At 38.5% G+C, this 16,322-nt stretch overlaps 1 protein-coding gene across 1 annotated transcript; it reads right to left on the reverse strand.

Moving 5' to 3' along the window:
* Positions 1-6,951: 6,951 nt before the first annotated feature.
* LOC122786690 (4-galactosyl-N-acetylglucosaminide 3-alpha-L-fucosyltransferase 9-like) lies at positions 6,952-10,377 on the reverse strand. The gene is made up of 2 exons (XM_044053156.1): positions 10,288-10,377; positions 6,952-9,239 (listed from the first exon to the last, which is right to left on the reverse strand). Exon 2 carries the CDS (start codon positions 9,237-9,239, stop codon positions 8,148-8,150), a length of 1,092 nt encoding a protein of 363 aa, XP_043909091.1. The 5' UTR covers positions 10,288-10,377; the 3' UTR covers positions 6,952-8,147.
* Positions 10,378-16,322: the final 5,945 nt, after the last annotated feature.

Below are 16,322 nucleotides of genomic sequence, written 5' to 3' on the forward strand. Positions count from 1 at the left end.
TGTTATTCACGAACCACTCGCTCTATAAATGACAGGTTGCTGGTATGACTTCCTCATAACTGTGGGTTTTTATGTTTTGCTGGAGGAACAAATGAACCCATCATATTCACGCCACTTGCTTTATTGTTGTATGCTGCACAGCTTAGTCATTGTGTTGGCAAATAAAAATGTACCCTCAGATTGGTGATTCTCATCAAAAACATACCGACAAAATATGAGTTTCTGCTTTGACCCAAGAAGTCTAAATGTTTTCAGTATATTAAAATAAAAAGTTATTACATTGAATGGATTTTCCCAAGAATATTGTGAGACTTAATATTACATAGCATCTGCAAATAACAACACAACTTGCCAGAGACACTTGATGTTTTACACATAAAATATCATTTAATATCGCACGAATGACGGAAAGATTATGTCCTGCCCATGAAGATTATTTTGTGTATGGTCACACTGTAACATAAGCGGTCCAAATTGCGATATACAGTGTAAAACAGAGTGGGAACCAAAGGAATGTCATGATTTTGTTGTGGTTACATAGCTGGAATGATAGCACGCAGTTAGATTCCAAAAAAACACCCCTTTGCTTCCTTCTGCACAAAACCAAGGAAACCCCGTGGTTCCTTCCATGACAATGCTGACATCTACATTGACCATTCGTGGCTGTGTGGTCAATCCAAGCACGTAAAGTCACGCAGACACCTACGCCTCTGTCAACCACCAGCATGACTGTCAGCTCGCAGCACAGACTTCAAGACCACGGTGATCTGTTTTCACTTCCTTGTAGTCCTGAGCAAAGTCTTTTCTGGATAAGATTTTAAAAAGTCCTAAAATTGGTCCCTCGTTACATTATCTATGATATATGTAAGTAAGTAAGTATGGCTTTATGTTGAATTTTGTAACACATTTAGACTTAGAATAAAGTTAAGGTCACTTAAATACACCCCCTCAAAAAGTCGAAAAAAGCATTTCACTCAGTATGAGTGTTGAAGTTAATTGACCTTAGAAATAGTGATTTAAAACTAGAGGTAATTTAATCACATTTTCATATTTTTTCATATTACTGTCATGTAATGTATGACACGGCACAGATGCTGTCACTACTAAAGAGAGTGAAGAAGAGAGAAGCAGTGGCACAGTAGAGACGGACACAGTAAAAGGATAAACTAAACAAATGAAACAATTAAAAAGTAAGTCAAAATAAGACAAGGAGAGAACACAAATTAAGGCTAGTACAGAAAAACACTAATCTATTACATAAATAACAATAATAATATAAACATAATGACACAAAAACTAAGCCTGCACCTGGGGGTCAAAAAGGGGAGGAGTGGGAATATTGCCGGTCACTACGTTCCGCGTCCACAGAGAACCACCTTGTGTTTCTGCGTTCCTTGTACTCTTTGAGCTGTGAGTTATACATGTGCGGGCACCAGTGGACCTACTCACATAGGCCCATGCAGCCAACTTCTTATGACCAAAACAAGAGCCAATGGACTGCGCAGTACAGTCTGCTTGGACTCAAGCTGTAAATGTGCTTGTGTTGTCCACAGCGCAGACCATCACAGAAACGAACGGATGACGATACGTACGTCATGTGGAACCTATAGTGGACATCTGCGGACACGCACATGTGGAAAGTATGACCTGGGCCTAAGACATTGTCATCCTTTCTCTTCCCAGCAATGGACACTGGAGCAGCACAAAATAATATACAAAGTTAAAGAGTAACAATGTGCTCTTTCAAACATCGTTACCGTGTGTTCTCACAGTGAAACCATAAACAATGTTACTGTCATCCTCTGGGAAAATCTCAGAAATGCCCAATCATTTTCCTGGAAATGTGAAAGTGTAATGTTGCAGGTGCCTGGAGTGTCTGTTTAGCTGGAAGTCTTGGAGAGTCCCTCATTTTCCCACCCACATCCTGGGTGCCAGCAGCTGCATGCGCACTTTGGAACAGTAATTCTATCAAGGTCGACCAAGCTGCTCTCTCGCTCGGTGCCAGTTTCACCATGAGAAAGAAAACGAAAGAGGGAGTGAGTGAGGGAGGGAGGGAGAAAGGTCACTTGTCTCAAGGTCTTTCAACCACAGGGAAATAACACGTTTTGAACTGCAGGGTTGCAGCAGGGAGGAGTAACAATGATATACCATCCTGTGGTTTAGTTTGAAGTCCAGTCTACACACACACACACACACACTCCAGTTCCTCTGAGTCTCCACCAAGTTTACATTTCCATGAAACAACTGACGTTTTGGGATGTGCAGTGACCCAACACTCACACGGAAGTCTGCTTTAATTTCCAGGTAATACACCCACTGGCTATTTCAGTCCAACACAAGCTCCACTGCAGTACTCTAAGTGACTAATGTTGCCTCCATGATGCCCTTGTTTTAATTTCCCAGTCAGCGATAGGAAGTCACAGGTTGAAAAAAGAAGATAAACAGTGGGAGATCGTCATCGACTGTATGATTTTTCTGCTTTGTCTTCAGCAATTTCCTGTTGACCTTGCCAGCAGGTAACAGCCAAGCCTGAACAAGCTGATACCAAGGACAGTCGGTACTGTAAACTTAGATAAACATTTAATTACAGAGTTTCTTAAGCCCTAAGCCTAGTTTGTAGGTCTCTGCTCGAAAGTTATGAAGTGAGCATATCTCTGCAACCACAAGGTCTATTTGAATACTTTGGGTGTCATAGTAAAGGGAACACTTGAGAGATTTGCAATGATGCCTGTATCAGTAGGCCTACATGTGATACTGGTGAAGAGTAAATGAAGATGGCAAAAATTTTTATAAATCTACTTATTTCGTATTCTTTTTATATCACTATTAGTGTTCAATATAACAGTTTATGGCTTTGTTTCAAAGTTTCAAATAGAAGTCTATAGATTTCCCCTTCCAAAATTGAACACAAGGTGGCAGGACTGAGCTGTGTCATAGTACGCAGGCCTGTATCTCCTCGATGGGTTGGCTGATTGGAGTGAATGAATCATTAGAGCCAATAAAATGACGCAATCATCTCCAAAACGAGATTGACAGCACTGTCAGCCAATCAGAATCAGTAAAACGCCGGCATTTGACCAGAACAGGCTGTTAGAGACGCCCGGAATGATTTGAGTGTAACACAGGAAGTCCGTCGCTGTAATATCAACGGAGAAACAACGGAGAGGTAAAAGCAATTTTACAGCAGTCGTTCAGCGAAGCCATTTCTGTGGCTTTGTCTCTGCTTTCATTCGAGCTGTATATTGTGTGTGTTCTGGATAAATTATCATAGCGTTAGATCCAGAAATGTCCCGAGTGGGTTGACACAGCTGTGCCATACAAAGTTTGATTTGTAGTAATTCATTTAGTTGTTATTTGCGTTTGTCACATTTAAAATAGGCTAAAAATTAGGATAGAATAGGATAACGGATTCTGTTTTTTAATTTGATGTGCAACATTTCATGTTTAGTGCAGTATTCTACAATATTTTTACCCAGAGCCTCTCTGGGTACTCCAATTGGGGGACCTTTGTAATAATGCAGGTAGTGACTTCAAAAATGTGTTATCTGACAGGTCAAAGTACATAGTTGGTGCAAAACATGAAGTTCCTGTAAAACGCTGTGTCTCAATTCAGTCTAGAATCCTGTGAAGTGTGGATTCTTCGCCTGGATGTTGTCCAAAAAAAAAACACTAGGACAGATGGAGAACGGTGGAGCTATATTCATGATTTAATTAGATATCATTTCGAAGATTTTTATCCAAGTAATTTAATCTGATTCTTCATATTATTGAATTATTATTATTTTGTGGGTTAAAGAGAAGCGTTAAGAATGTTAGCCAGGTTTATATGACCTGGTCAAACCTGTGTTTGTTCTAATATTTCATGTCCAAAATGATCTGCTGTGAAAAATCAATAATTACAGAGTGGATTTACATATTGTTGTGAAACTATTGTTTTTATTGCTGAACAAATCTGTTCAAATCATAAATTGTAAATCCTATTCCAGGTTATTAACATTTAAGGAAAATTGTTTGTCTTGTCCATGTTTGTCTCCATATATGAGACGCATCACATTTACTCCAGTATTACATGAAATATGTACAAAAATAATATTAACTTAATCATAAAACAAATAAACTCATAAAACCAATAACTAACTAACTAAAACTGAATTATGCGTTCATAAAACTACCTAAAATTGTAACGAAAATGAGCTGAGTTTTTGTCTTTGTAAATTAATTTGTCCATAATGCTTTGGGGTTCATATGAAGTGTAGTTATTTTTTCTTCTGTCAGCAATTTTTGTTGACCAGCATGAGGAGGAGGTGCAGGCTTTGTTTTTTAATGCCAGTGTTGCATGTTTTTTCTATTTGTAGTACGTTTGTGTAATAAAAAAATATATAACAATAATTATTTAAAGTATCTAGCAAGATAATTTAAGAGATGAAGGATGATTCTGATTTAATAATATATAAGATGTTACTTATATTAAGACAAGTAGCAGTCCGGCTTCACTAAGGGCAACATTACTATGCAATCAAACTAGTATTTAAAGTAAAAACAAAAATGTAGAAGACATAATCTCAGTGTTACTGTGTAATCTTTTGTTTTCATCATGTGTTCGTCAATTTTGAGCTTTTGCCAAACACGTGATCTAATCTGCCAGTGATCCCAGACTTTGACAGGCATAAAAACAACAAAGCTGGTGGTGCTTTGCACGTAACGAACACACAGTATCAATGTGCCCAGGTTCCTTTGCTGAGGCACTGCATGCAGTTGCGTTATCAATCCACCAGGTGGCACTTAAACGTAAACATTCAGGCAGGCACATCAATTTAGGTGAAAATCATAATAAAGGGCATTTCTAACTCTGTTAAAAACCCACACACACCGAGTCAGGTCTGATACAAATAATGTTAGAATAATAACATTAAATAACCACAAACCACACATAAATGTGGCTGCTTAGGGGCCACAGCTAAACAGCTATACTAAACAGCTATTGTTAAACAGCTATGTTCACTGTCTTCATACATTATAAAATGATCAAAATGATCAAACTTCAGCGTAAAATATACTGCAAATTTAACATGATTTTTTCAAACCTCTATATAATATAAACATTTTCATTTATTTACACTTTTGTCAACGTTACAACAAGAAGAAGTAAAACTAAAGTTGTTAAAACTAAACACTGACGTCACAGCTGTGTACGAGCACACACAAAGCGCGGCCATGTGGCGTATCGGGAACGGCGCTACTGTCAGTGAACTGTACGATATGAAAACTTTACGAGAAATATGAATACATTATTTCGACAAAGCAGGTTTTAGTTATTTATTCGTCGTTCATTAGCATTTATTTTCAAACTTATTATCGATGTATTAACGAACTGCTGTGTGGATTGATTGATTGAGGAGAGGAGACTGACATGCTGCACTTTATCACTTTGCTAAGACCCGGACATGTGACACTGATGCCGGTGTGGACTGTGGAGATGTGACCGTGTGATCGTCATTATGAATCTGCTGGTTTTCTGGCCTGACTTTATTTTAATATTTTATGATCATTATATGATCATAATTTCAATGTAAGAATGATATAATGATGATAGGATGATAATAATGATAATAATAATAATAAGGATTGTAAGCTTCATATTATGTGAAGGCAACGTTGTTGCACAATAACATTGTAGAAATAAATAAAACGTGTTGACCTGTTATTACATATAGGTTTGATAATGCCAAATAAACATACAGTTAACAGAATAATGTTCTACAACGTACATACTGTGTATTTTCTCAGTTTCAGTTTACAGTGAAATGACGAGCCAAGGAGGACAAACATTTTTAAAATCCATTACAAATATACTAAATACTAAATATAGCATTATAAAAATAACATGTATCAAAATATAGTGTAAAAAGGATCTAAGGATACAGGATGTTTTCAATCGTTTAATGTGAAATGTTTCTTATAGTTTACAAAAGATGTCTGAAGCTAAGAGAACACATGTTCAAATTAATTACAAATAGATAGATAAATAGAATGCGAATGCTGGACAGGCAAAGCTTTTATTTTAGGAAACAGAAAGTGATCTTAATATCATACTTTTCTATTCTATTGTTCTCAGTTTGAGAACCCCCCCACACACACACATAAAAAAAAGAAATGAAAAAAAAATTGAGCATATGATCATGATTCTTTGTCATCTGTCATCTCAAAGTACAGAAATAAGATTTGTATTCACAAAAGATTTACATTTATAAATTGTAAAAAAAATCCAATTAAGAGTTATGTTATCTTCCGACTTCCTCACAAGTGTCACCTGATACCTGATGTTTGGGGTGTGCGATGTCGATGAAAATCAATATCTCGATATTTTTTGATAAAAGCATGCAGGCCTGTTGTGCACAGCTTGCTCTTGTTAATAGTATATGAGATGTTAATGATAATATTGACAAAAAAACAGGTCTTATTTATTAACTTAAACTTACTTTATAAAGTATTGCGCAATGAGCAACAAAAACAATGTTTAGCACAGGGGTCTCAAACTCAAATGAAATGTGGGCCACTGACTGTCTCCTCTGGTCAGTCGGGGGCCAGTCAAGTAAAAAAAAAAACCCAACTTTTTTGGGAAAAGCAACAGCTGCGGTGGACGTTATGAGCTCAAAATTACATATTAATATGCTGTATTCATTCCTTTTTTATATGTACTCTTGCCTCGTGTGAGCTTTTCTGTCTTTTATCCATTATAATGTACAGCACTGGTCCACTGTGTTTGTTTTGTGCCTTACAAATAAAGTTGGTTTGGATTGGATAATTTCAAAATGTAAGTGCTTGTTTTAATATGCAACAATAAAAAACATATTCATGGTGCAAAATTAATCTATTAATAAATATAATAAATAAAAACATATAGAAATGACTCGTTACAACTTGATATTGTTTGGAGGGCCACATGAAATCGATTGGAGGGCCACATGTAGCCCCGGGCCGCCAGTTTGAGACCCCTGCTTTAGCGCATTTTAAACTGACACTTCCCCCAATGTAAACAATACTCATCATATTTGAACCACAAGGCATTAACATGAGAATGTGGATACACATTTAACTGCTGCCAAATTTGCTGAGTGCGTTTTCTTGTCGGTACCTTAGCTGGCCGTGCGTGGTCGACCGCTGACTGACGAACCTTTTCATATTCTTCATATTCTGTGCGGTGGTTAATTCACAGATAGTGAAACAAATTTGTTGTCGAGCTGTCATTGACGGCAACCCCTTTCGGACATAGTTTGCAGATTGGTGTCTTTTGAGAGAAATCAGTGTTTTCAAAGCCAAAGCACCTCCATGCGAGTGAGGATGATCCAGATTTAGTTATTAAATCCAACAACGTCGATTCCGAGGCTGGTATGAGTTTGCGTTTTGTCGCTTGGGGCCGTTTGTTCACTCATGTTTAACTTCAGCCATACATGCAGCTACATGAGCTTGTTGTTGTGAAGTGTGGACACGTCACGTGTTCTCAATGCGCATGTGCCGCATCATGATTGATCATGCAGTGAATGTGTGGCCTCTTAAAAAGGCGTGTTTTGATTGGTTCTTCCAAAATGATTTCGACATACTCGATATTGTGATTTCACACATCGTTAAAACCACAATTAAGATACTATCGTAGACGATACATATCGCACACCCCTACCTGATGTTAGCTTATAAGGCACGCCACCACCATCATCCAGCAGGTGACAATTCTGAGGAAGGCAGAAGATACACGCGGAAACTGGTAAACAAGGTAAAGGAAAACTTATTGTTGTCTAAAAAAACGAACCAAAAAACCAAGTCCAATTAACAGTTTGTTAAGAGTATTCAATCGACAACCAAGAACCCTGAGATATTCAGTGTCTTCACTGCCTAATAACATCTGAGCAAAACAATGCTACACAACTACAATTAGGAGAGCCACTGATGCTGATAAACAGGAGAGCGTCAGACAGATGTAGAACTCAGTGTTAACACACTTAATCTCTAATTTAGCTCTGATTTATCTGGCAAAAATCTAAATATGTTTATGCTTGTGCACCTTCTTGTAAAGTGTTACAAAATATCTTTGCTTACTTTTATCATTTATGCTGTTCACACTAATTGTGGATGGTAGGTATAATGATCTTCTATTGCAGTTCTGGTGTAAAGTACCACTCATAAAGGTCATTAACTACATTGTACTCTTTGTATTTTGCTATGTGGTCACAGGCGAGACAGGTGGGTTGAATGAATTGTTTTGCCACTGTCAAAAGATGAGGAAGGACATCATAATACTTTCTCCACTCAAAATAACCCATGTATGCTTTATCATCCTTGTCCAGCTGCTGTAGAAACTCTGCCAGTGATTTTGCGTCAGGGAAGTCATTGACGTGAATGAAGGAGCCATTGGGAAGGAATTGCTCATAGTTTTCTCTTGGTGAACCCAGAACGACAGGGACTGTCCCTGCTGCGAGGGGCCCATTCACCTTTTCTGTCATGTAATCTTTGAAGAGTGAGTTTTCAAACGAGAGGTAAAACTTACAACTACCGATGGTTGGGTAATAGTCTTCAAAGCTCAACCGGTGCCCAGTATAAGCAGATCCAAAGAGATCAACCTTTATATGTTTAGAAAGTTCATGGTAATATTTATCTCTTGTACTTGTTCCAGTTCCTGGGGCTTTGTTACTGACAATCCAACACACCAGTTTGTCTTTCTTGGGCAGAACAAAGTCTTCCCTCATCTCTTCTTTCCTGATAGTCACCTCATCCCTCATCACAATGTCGGCGTCTCGTCTGTAGCTCAGTGTTAAATTGAACAGGTTTTCTAAACCTGGTTTTTTTGCTGTGTTCCTTGGAGATTCCTCATTAAGCCAAATCCACTTCTGAAATGTTGGGCGTGGATCGAGAGGCATGTTTTTGAAATTCCAATCAATATGTTTGTGGTAGAAAATGACTCCTTCTGCTTTGCTGTACATGGATCTATTATCAGTCAGTATGCAGCTATCAATGTTGAAGTACGCTGAGCAGATATTGAAATCAAACCTAAAACCAAAAGGCCAGAACCACAGCAGGACGATGGGCTTTTCAGTGGGAACTGTGCCTTCAGAGGTTTCTTCATCAGCTAATGTAGATGGACACAAAGGAGACTGTGACTCAAAATATAGAAATAATGCAATAAAATTGACGGCAAGGCAAATAGCACTTATTTTTGCCAGACATGACGGTTTAAGGGCCATCATCTGTGGGGACAAAAAAAAATGAAAGTAAGAAAGACAGAAACAACATCATGACTTAATTGACAGCAATTCAACTAAAGCTTAACTAAAAGAAACCACTGAAGCAGTCAAATCATAAGTTTGTAACAGTAACTCGTCAGAGAAGAGGCCTGAACTACAAAGCAGGATTTGTAGATCTGTTTAATGTTGGGATTTTCTGCTTTACCACATTCAGTATGTTTACATAAAAACAAGAATTCTTGTTAAGACTTTTAAAATACATGTAAACTAAGAGAATAAGGAACTTCTCAGTTGTACTGACATAAGGCGTGGTTCCACTAGTGCGACTCGATTTACCTTGGCACAGCACGAGTGCTGTCACGGGAAGAGACGTCTGACACAAGAAACAGGTCATACAATGCCGAACTGTAGATCAGTTAAAAAGACTAAACAATTCTGAAAATGTGGATTAATCTCCAACATTTAGCATGAGAAATGTCATCATTTAACAGGAAGGCTGGTGTATTTAGCGACAGCACTGCCAGAAACCTGCACACCCTGTCGTTGTATTTCAGTTCAGTGACTGTGTCAGACGGAGTCTGTGCTACGGTCATGCAGGAAGTACTGAATAAATCTTTAAAAATAAATCCAAAAGTAATATACAGTAAATCCTTTTTGATGTATTCCTAGAACTTGACAGATTTGTTTCTTTTCAACTCTCACTCACTGTGTGTCTTCTACTGCTTTTTCTTTAAAGAAAATGCTTAACATTTCACCTTGTTGAATGTCTCTTGTTTGATGTTGGAAGTACCTTATTCATGGTTGTGATGCTTGTAATTCACAATCTGCCAAATATGACAAATGTGCTTGTATCTTAACAGGAAAGACTAAGTTTGTTTAGTCTACTTCCCGTTTTATATAATAGGCTAAACCTCCTGGAACCTCAAAACAGAGTATGTACTTGTAGCTCACAATTTATTTCGATAAAAAGACTCACATAAGCATAACATTTTTTTCTATTACCTGCAATTTAGGACATTGGCAAATCTTATTATCAATCTTTTACACTCACCTTTCCTTTGAGTTTAAGTAAAAAAACAGGCACATAAAAGTCCACTTCCTGACCCAACAAGCTCCTCTTGCGATTGAAAATCTGACCACGGTGGCACAACAAATAAGGAAGTCATAAAATAATATTTTACCAAAGGACAGAGCAGACCCAGTACTGGGGGTGTGCCTTGGGTTTCCTCCAGTGTTAAACATGTGCCAAGTTTTATCTGATAGCAATGAAGTAGTGAGTCAAAAGACTCCATACTGTTCTCAGTGTTTTAAACAGGACATGTTTTACACTTATTTACAGTAGGTTGATACTTTTGATTTAGGTCATTACTTGAAAGGTTTTTTTTTTTTTTTTTAATAATTAATCAATTAATTTATTGGATCGTGATCGTGACATTGTAGTTAACCTAAAAACTTTGCAGGGATTGCTCTGTAAATAAGAAAAAAAAAGTTTTCTGATTTTTCAGCTTCTTAAATGTGAATATTCACTGGGAATATAATTTCCAGGTTTGAAGAACACTGATCAACATTTTCAATGTTTACTGACATTTTATTGATGAAACAACGATTAATCAAGAATTTTGAAAATAGTTGTTATTTGCAGCCCTAGTCTTTTATACAGATTATTTTTTGCCATAACTAAAATATATACACAATATTCCAACTACCAAGGACTCATTTGAAACTGTCAGTCTTTGACATCTTTAACAAAATCTTCTACACAACCTTCTACACAGAATTTACAGTAATAAAAGGGAGGACTAGCCTGGCTAATGTCAGACTGTATCTCAATCTTATTTGAGATTGAGTATTAGTGCAGACCTTGTCAGAATAAACAGTTCAACCACTGTTCTGCATCGGTACATGTTATACAAAACAGTACAATTTAAGAAAGATGCAGCAACCTGGCCCTCAATAGGCTGTATTAAAGGGCATTACAGGCATTTTACAGACATTTTACATGTCTGTAAAATGTTTAAGTATTGATAAAATAATGAGATGTCACAACTGTTCTATCAGTATATTTTGACGTTCCTAAAAATGAAAATAAAATGTTTTCCTTTATGAGACAGTAATTGTCTTTATCTTCGTCATCAGGCTCATGGAGAAACCCTTGATGAGAGGAATGCAGGTTGGACTGTTAATTGGACGTGAGGAATCTCTGCATGGTGCATTTCCTCTGAAAGTCTTCAACATGGCTGTGGTGGTATAAGAGACAATCATTCTTCATGACCAACAGGATGTGCCCACAGGCTTCGTGATGCTGATGGGAGCAACATACTGCCTGAACCTCCAGTACCCACACCACATTGGGCCAAATTATAATGTGTAAATGTATGATACTTAACAACTTGTCTTTGGTGTGGTTTAGACATTTTGTCTGGTTTTGTTAGCACAGCTGTTTTTTAAGCTGCTGTTTAACGTGGTTCAAATAAATGACTGCAAGAGCTGCAAGAGTCAATTGTGATTATTTCAAATCATTAAGCTTGATAGCATCAGTCAAAATAAAATAGACATTCAAGTTAAAACAAATATGAAATTTAAATTTTCTTAACTTGATAGGACAAGTTGTGTCAATATAGAATAGTTGTATCAACTTGAAATTGTAATTTATTATAATGCAGAAAGTGACTTTTACATCCCTGTTAATATAGGATATTTATTTGTTTGAACTTGCTGAAACGAGTTAAACCACAAAGTGATTGAAAGTTGAATCAACTTTGATAACTAATAGAAGAATGTTGAGATAACTATACCACTGCACTTAACTCAACTTTATAAACTTAAGTTTATTAGTCAAAACAAGGATATCGTTTAAGTTGAGTTGAATTGCAATTCTAAGGCAGCAGGTGAACTTCCATTTGCAAGTTGAACAGACTAAAAATGTCTTACAGTGTGGGGGTGTGCCTTGGGTTTCCTCCAGTGTTAAACATGTGCCAAGACTCACTACTGTTCTCAGTGTTTTAAACAGGACATGTTTTACACTTATTTACAGTAGGTTGATACTTTTGATTTAGGTCATTACTTGAAAGTTGTTTTTTTTTTTGTTTTTTTTTAAAATAATTAATCAATTAATTTATTGGATCGTGAGCTTTAAGCAACATTGTTGGACAATAACATTGTAGTTAACCTAAAAACTTTGCAGGGATTGCTCTGTAAATTAAATTGAGAATATAACTCTTGATTACTGCAATTCTCTCCTCTATGGCCTCCCCCAAAAGTCTCTCTATAAACTGCAACTGGTCCAAAACTCAGCCGCTCGTATCATCACAAAGACCCCCTCACACCACCACATCACCCCCGTCCTCCAGCACCTCCACTGGCTCCCTATCAAACACCGCATCAACGTACAAACTCCTCCTATACACATACATGGCCATCCACAACCTTGCCCCTGCCTACCTGTCTGATCTCCTGCACGTCATCATCCTCCTCCTCCATCCACCTCTCTGTGCCCCCTGCCGGCCTCAGCACTATGGGGGGCAGAGCCTTCAGCCACTCTGCTCCTCAGCTCTGGAACACACTACCACCTGACCTCCCTAACTGTGACTCTCTCCACCTCTTCAAATCAAGACTCAAAACTCACCTGTTCCGGACCGCCTACTCCCTCTAACCCCCCTGCTTACTGTCACGTCCCCAAATTTATTGTGTTGATTTTATGTGTTTTTTGGTTTTTAAAAATTGTGTGATTTTAATTCATCTTGTTTGTAAAGTGTCCTTGGGTTATTATTATTATTATTATTATTATTATTATTATTAATAATAATAATAATAATAATAATAATAATAATAATAATAATAATAACTAATGTATATGTATACTTTTTTAAATACTGTAGCCCTGGTGTCGGTAACTTGTGGCTCTTTTGCAATTCATGTCATGGTGCCAAATGCATTTCTAAATTATTCATGTAACTTATTTTATAGATTTTATAGTGTAATTTAACCTCAGTCGGATCTGTAACTTCTCATGTTAAACGTCGGGTGCGCTGGTGATTTCTTTTCTCTCAGGCCTGGGAGAGACAACACATTTCTCTGTTCTTGTGGAGTATGTACAAGGACAGGTAGAACACAGTTTCTACTCTTTTTGGCCACAAGGTTGAGTATCTGCTGAAGTGAGCATTGCTCAGGAGGTAAGCGCATGTGTATGAGAACAGTTTCCTCCCGGTTCCACAGCAATAGCAGCGCGCCAGAGAAATGTATATTATCATTTGTTTTTTCAGAAATACACTGTGTGACAAGTGCTTGACAAAAGACCGAAAACATTTTTTTCCAGAAAACATTTTGCTGCTGGTCTTCTGACACTTTAAAACCAAACCATCTCCAAATGATCCAGCCATTGTTCTTTCGTTTGCTGAGCAACTCCTCTTTTGCGGCGCACTCCGTCTCCATGTTGTCGCTGAGTGTAGGTGAGAGTGAAAGGGGAGACGGAGCAGAAAGGGCGTGTGTGTGTGTGTGTGTGTCGCGATGCAGGGAGAGGGAGAGGAGAAATAGTTGCCAACTTGCGGCCCATGTAGGCCTATTGTCAGTTTAACGCAAAATGAACTATTATCGATACAAGCGATATTGTCCGTTTTATATCTCGTTTAGAAATATATGATAGATATTAAAATATCGAGATATCGCCCAAATAATTTTTTTTTTATCTCTCTCTCTCTCTCTCAATTATTATTATCATTTTTATAATTATTATTATTGTTATTAATATTATAATTCCTGTTAATCATAATAGTAATAATGATTAATTTATTATAATAATTTTTTATTTGTTTCATTTCAGTAATGAAATATGACGTAAAAAAATAATATACAGTAAAACCTTTTTGATGTATTCCCAGAACCAAAGGGCAGAGCAGACCCAGCACTAGGGTTGTGCCTTGGGTTTCCTCCAGTGTTAAACATGTGCCAAGTTTTATCTGATAGAAATAAGTAGTGAGTCAAAAGACTCAATACTGTTCTCAGTGTTTTAAACAGGACATGTTTTACACTTATTTACAGTAGGTTTGATGCTTTTGATTTAGGTAATTACTTGAAAGGTTTTGTGCGGTGTCCTGACATATGGTATCTGTGTCATATGTGCCTGCAGTACCACCCCACACCATTGGGAGCTACAGTTGAACGTTGATCTTATCATTTGGCTTAGTATGTAAAACGGAGAGTCTTTTCCAGTGGAACAATGACTGTGTTATATAAAGATGTGGTTCAGCTTGGACAAGCAAGGAAAAGAGGAGTATGTATATGTCTGTGGTTTAAATGTCAAAGATATGGACGTGTGGCAGCATCATGCAGGGGAAACTGGCCATGTGCTAAGTGTGGGAAGGACCATGACATCCTGAAATGTGAAGCTTCACATTCCTAAGTGTTGTAACTGTGAAAGCCACGTGGCAAGGTCGCAGATTTATTCCCAATAAGATCATTTTCTCTTTCATCCTCCTCCTCCTTTTCCTCACATATACTACTGGTGTTGTAAAATTAGATGAAAATGGAGTGAGTGATAAGGTGACTCAAATTATCACTCACTAACAACACGTAGAGCCTAACAGCCTACGTGTTGTTAGGCTCCGCTGCGTATTTGACCGCCTTAATGTCAATGCTGGTTGTCTAGGTGCAGATGTCGGAAGAGTTGGCAGGATTAAAGAGCGATTATGGTGCTTTCGTCGAAGCCATGCAACTGAATACCACACCCCAGACTTTCGTCTTTACTCCCCGTCTCACAGTGTCTCTGATGACGTATCAGGGTGACGTAGGGGGATCTGCAGTTTCAAGTTCGGTCACTGTCAGTACTACCTCCCACTTTGCTGGAAAAGGGGCTCTCCCTATACGAGCAACCCACTTCTTTACAGCCTTTCGGGCATAACTGGCATAACGGGCATAACTGACCCCTCTACAGAGTTTAGCTAGAGGGTTGTACCTTTTCATTCCCGGAGAGCTTAGGCAAGCTTATCGGTGTGACCTTTGCTTTGGGTTGAGTGCTGTCTCCTCCCGTGACTGTACCGAAGTTGCTGGTGGGCATAGTGCTCCTTTGTCCCTTACTGAAGTGGACGGGAGTAGTGTGAAGTCCTGGTATGCTAGTGAGGGTTGGAGGTCGAGCAAAATTGACATTAGGTCTACGGTCAGGTTGTTGAGGCTGCGGAGGGCTGGTAACACATCCAGTACTCTGCCTGTCAACAGGCAGAGAAACGATAGCCGAGTGGGTGTGAACAGGTGGGATGGTACGAACACGGGTTACTGGTCGGATCCCATTTCCATTTCCCTGTTCGTTATCCCGGCGGTACGCCCACTTATCCATTAGTGCCTCCTTTTCATCTTCTAATTCCAAAAGGAGTGTCCATTTCTCTTTTCCGTATGGAATATAGCCTTTCCAAGCATATACAGGCTGTCTCAGTCTATTAAGCTTTCGATCCAGTTGTCTTCCTGTGGCCTCTTTCTGACTCCACGGCAGTATATTTTCCCTCCGGAGCGCCTCAAACTGATCGAAGGCCGAATTGAACTGTGTCACGAGGGCTTCTATTTCCAGCTCAGCATCCTTGAACCACAGCATTTCCATAGTCTCACGGTACCTTCTCACAATGGCGTCCCTCGTCGCTAGGGCACTGCTCAGTTCACAGTTATCGTCCGTTGGGTCTATCTGTCCCAGTTCTTCAATATATTCATTGCAGGCATCGACGAAAGCACCATAATCGCTCTTTAATCCTGCCAACTCTTCCGACAATTCATCTGCACCTAGACAACCAGCATTGACATTAAGGCGGTTAATACGTGTTGTTAGGCTCCGCTGCGTATTTGACCGTCTCCGCTGCAGACTTTCCAGATCTGGCTCGTCGTCTGCCATTTTACTTCTTTGAACTCCTGACTCACTCCGGAATTGGAATTGATTGGAGTTCACTCTCTGGTTCGTTGCCAATGACTCGTTCAAAGGATTCAGTCCTTTGCAAACGACACGTCCACGAATGGCACACGAATGTCCACGCCCCAAGCTGTCAACGTCACAATGTCACAGTCTGTGAGGCTCTTCGGTAGCACTGTTAGTGGCTTAACGGTTTAGCT

Source organism: Solea senegalensis, linkage group LG20, assembly GCF_019176455.1.
Source record: "Solea senegalensis isolate Sse05_10M linkage group LG20, IFAPA_SoseM_1, whole genome shotgun sequence".
Taxonomy (NCBI): domain Eukaryota; kingdom Metazoa; phylum Chordata; class Actinopteri; order Pleuronectiformes; family Soleidae; genus Solea; species Solea senegalensis.

Bases quoted from the DNA above. Each gene is read 5' to 3' on its own strand.
- LOC122786690 (XM_044053156.1), bottom strand. From the start codon at position 9,239: ATGATGGCCCTTAAACCGTCATGTCTGGCAAAAATAAGTGCTATTTGC.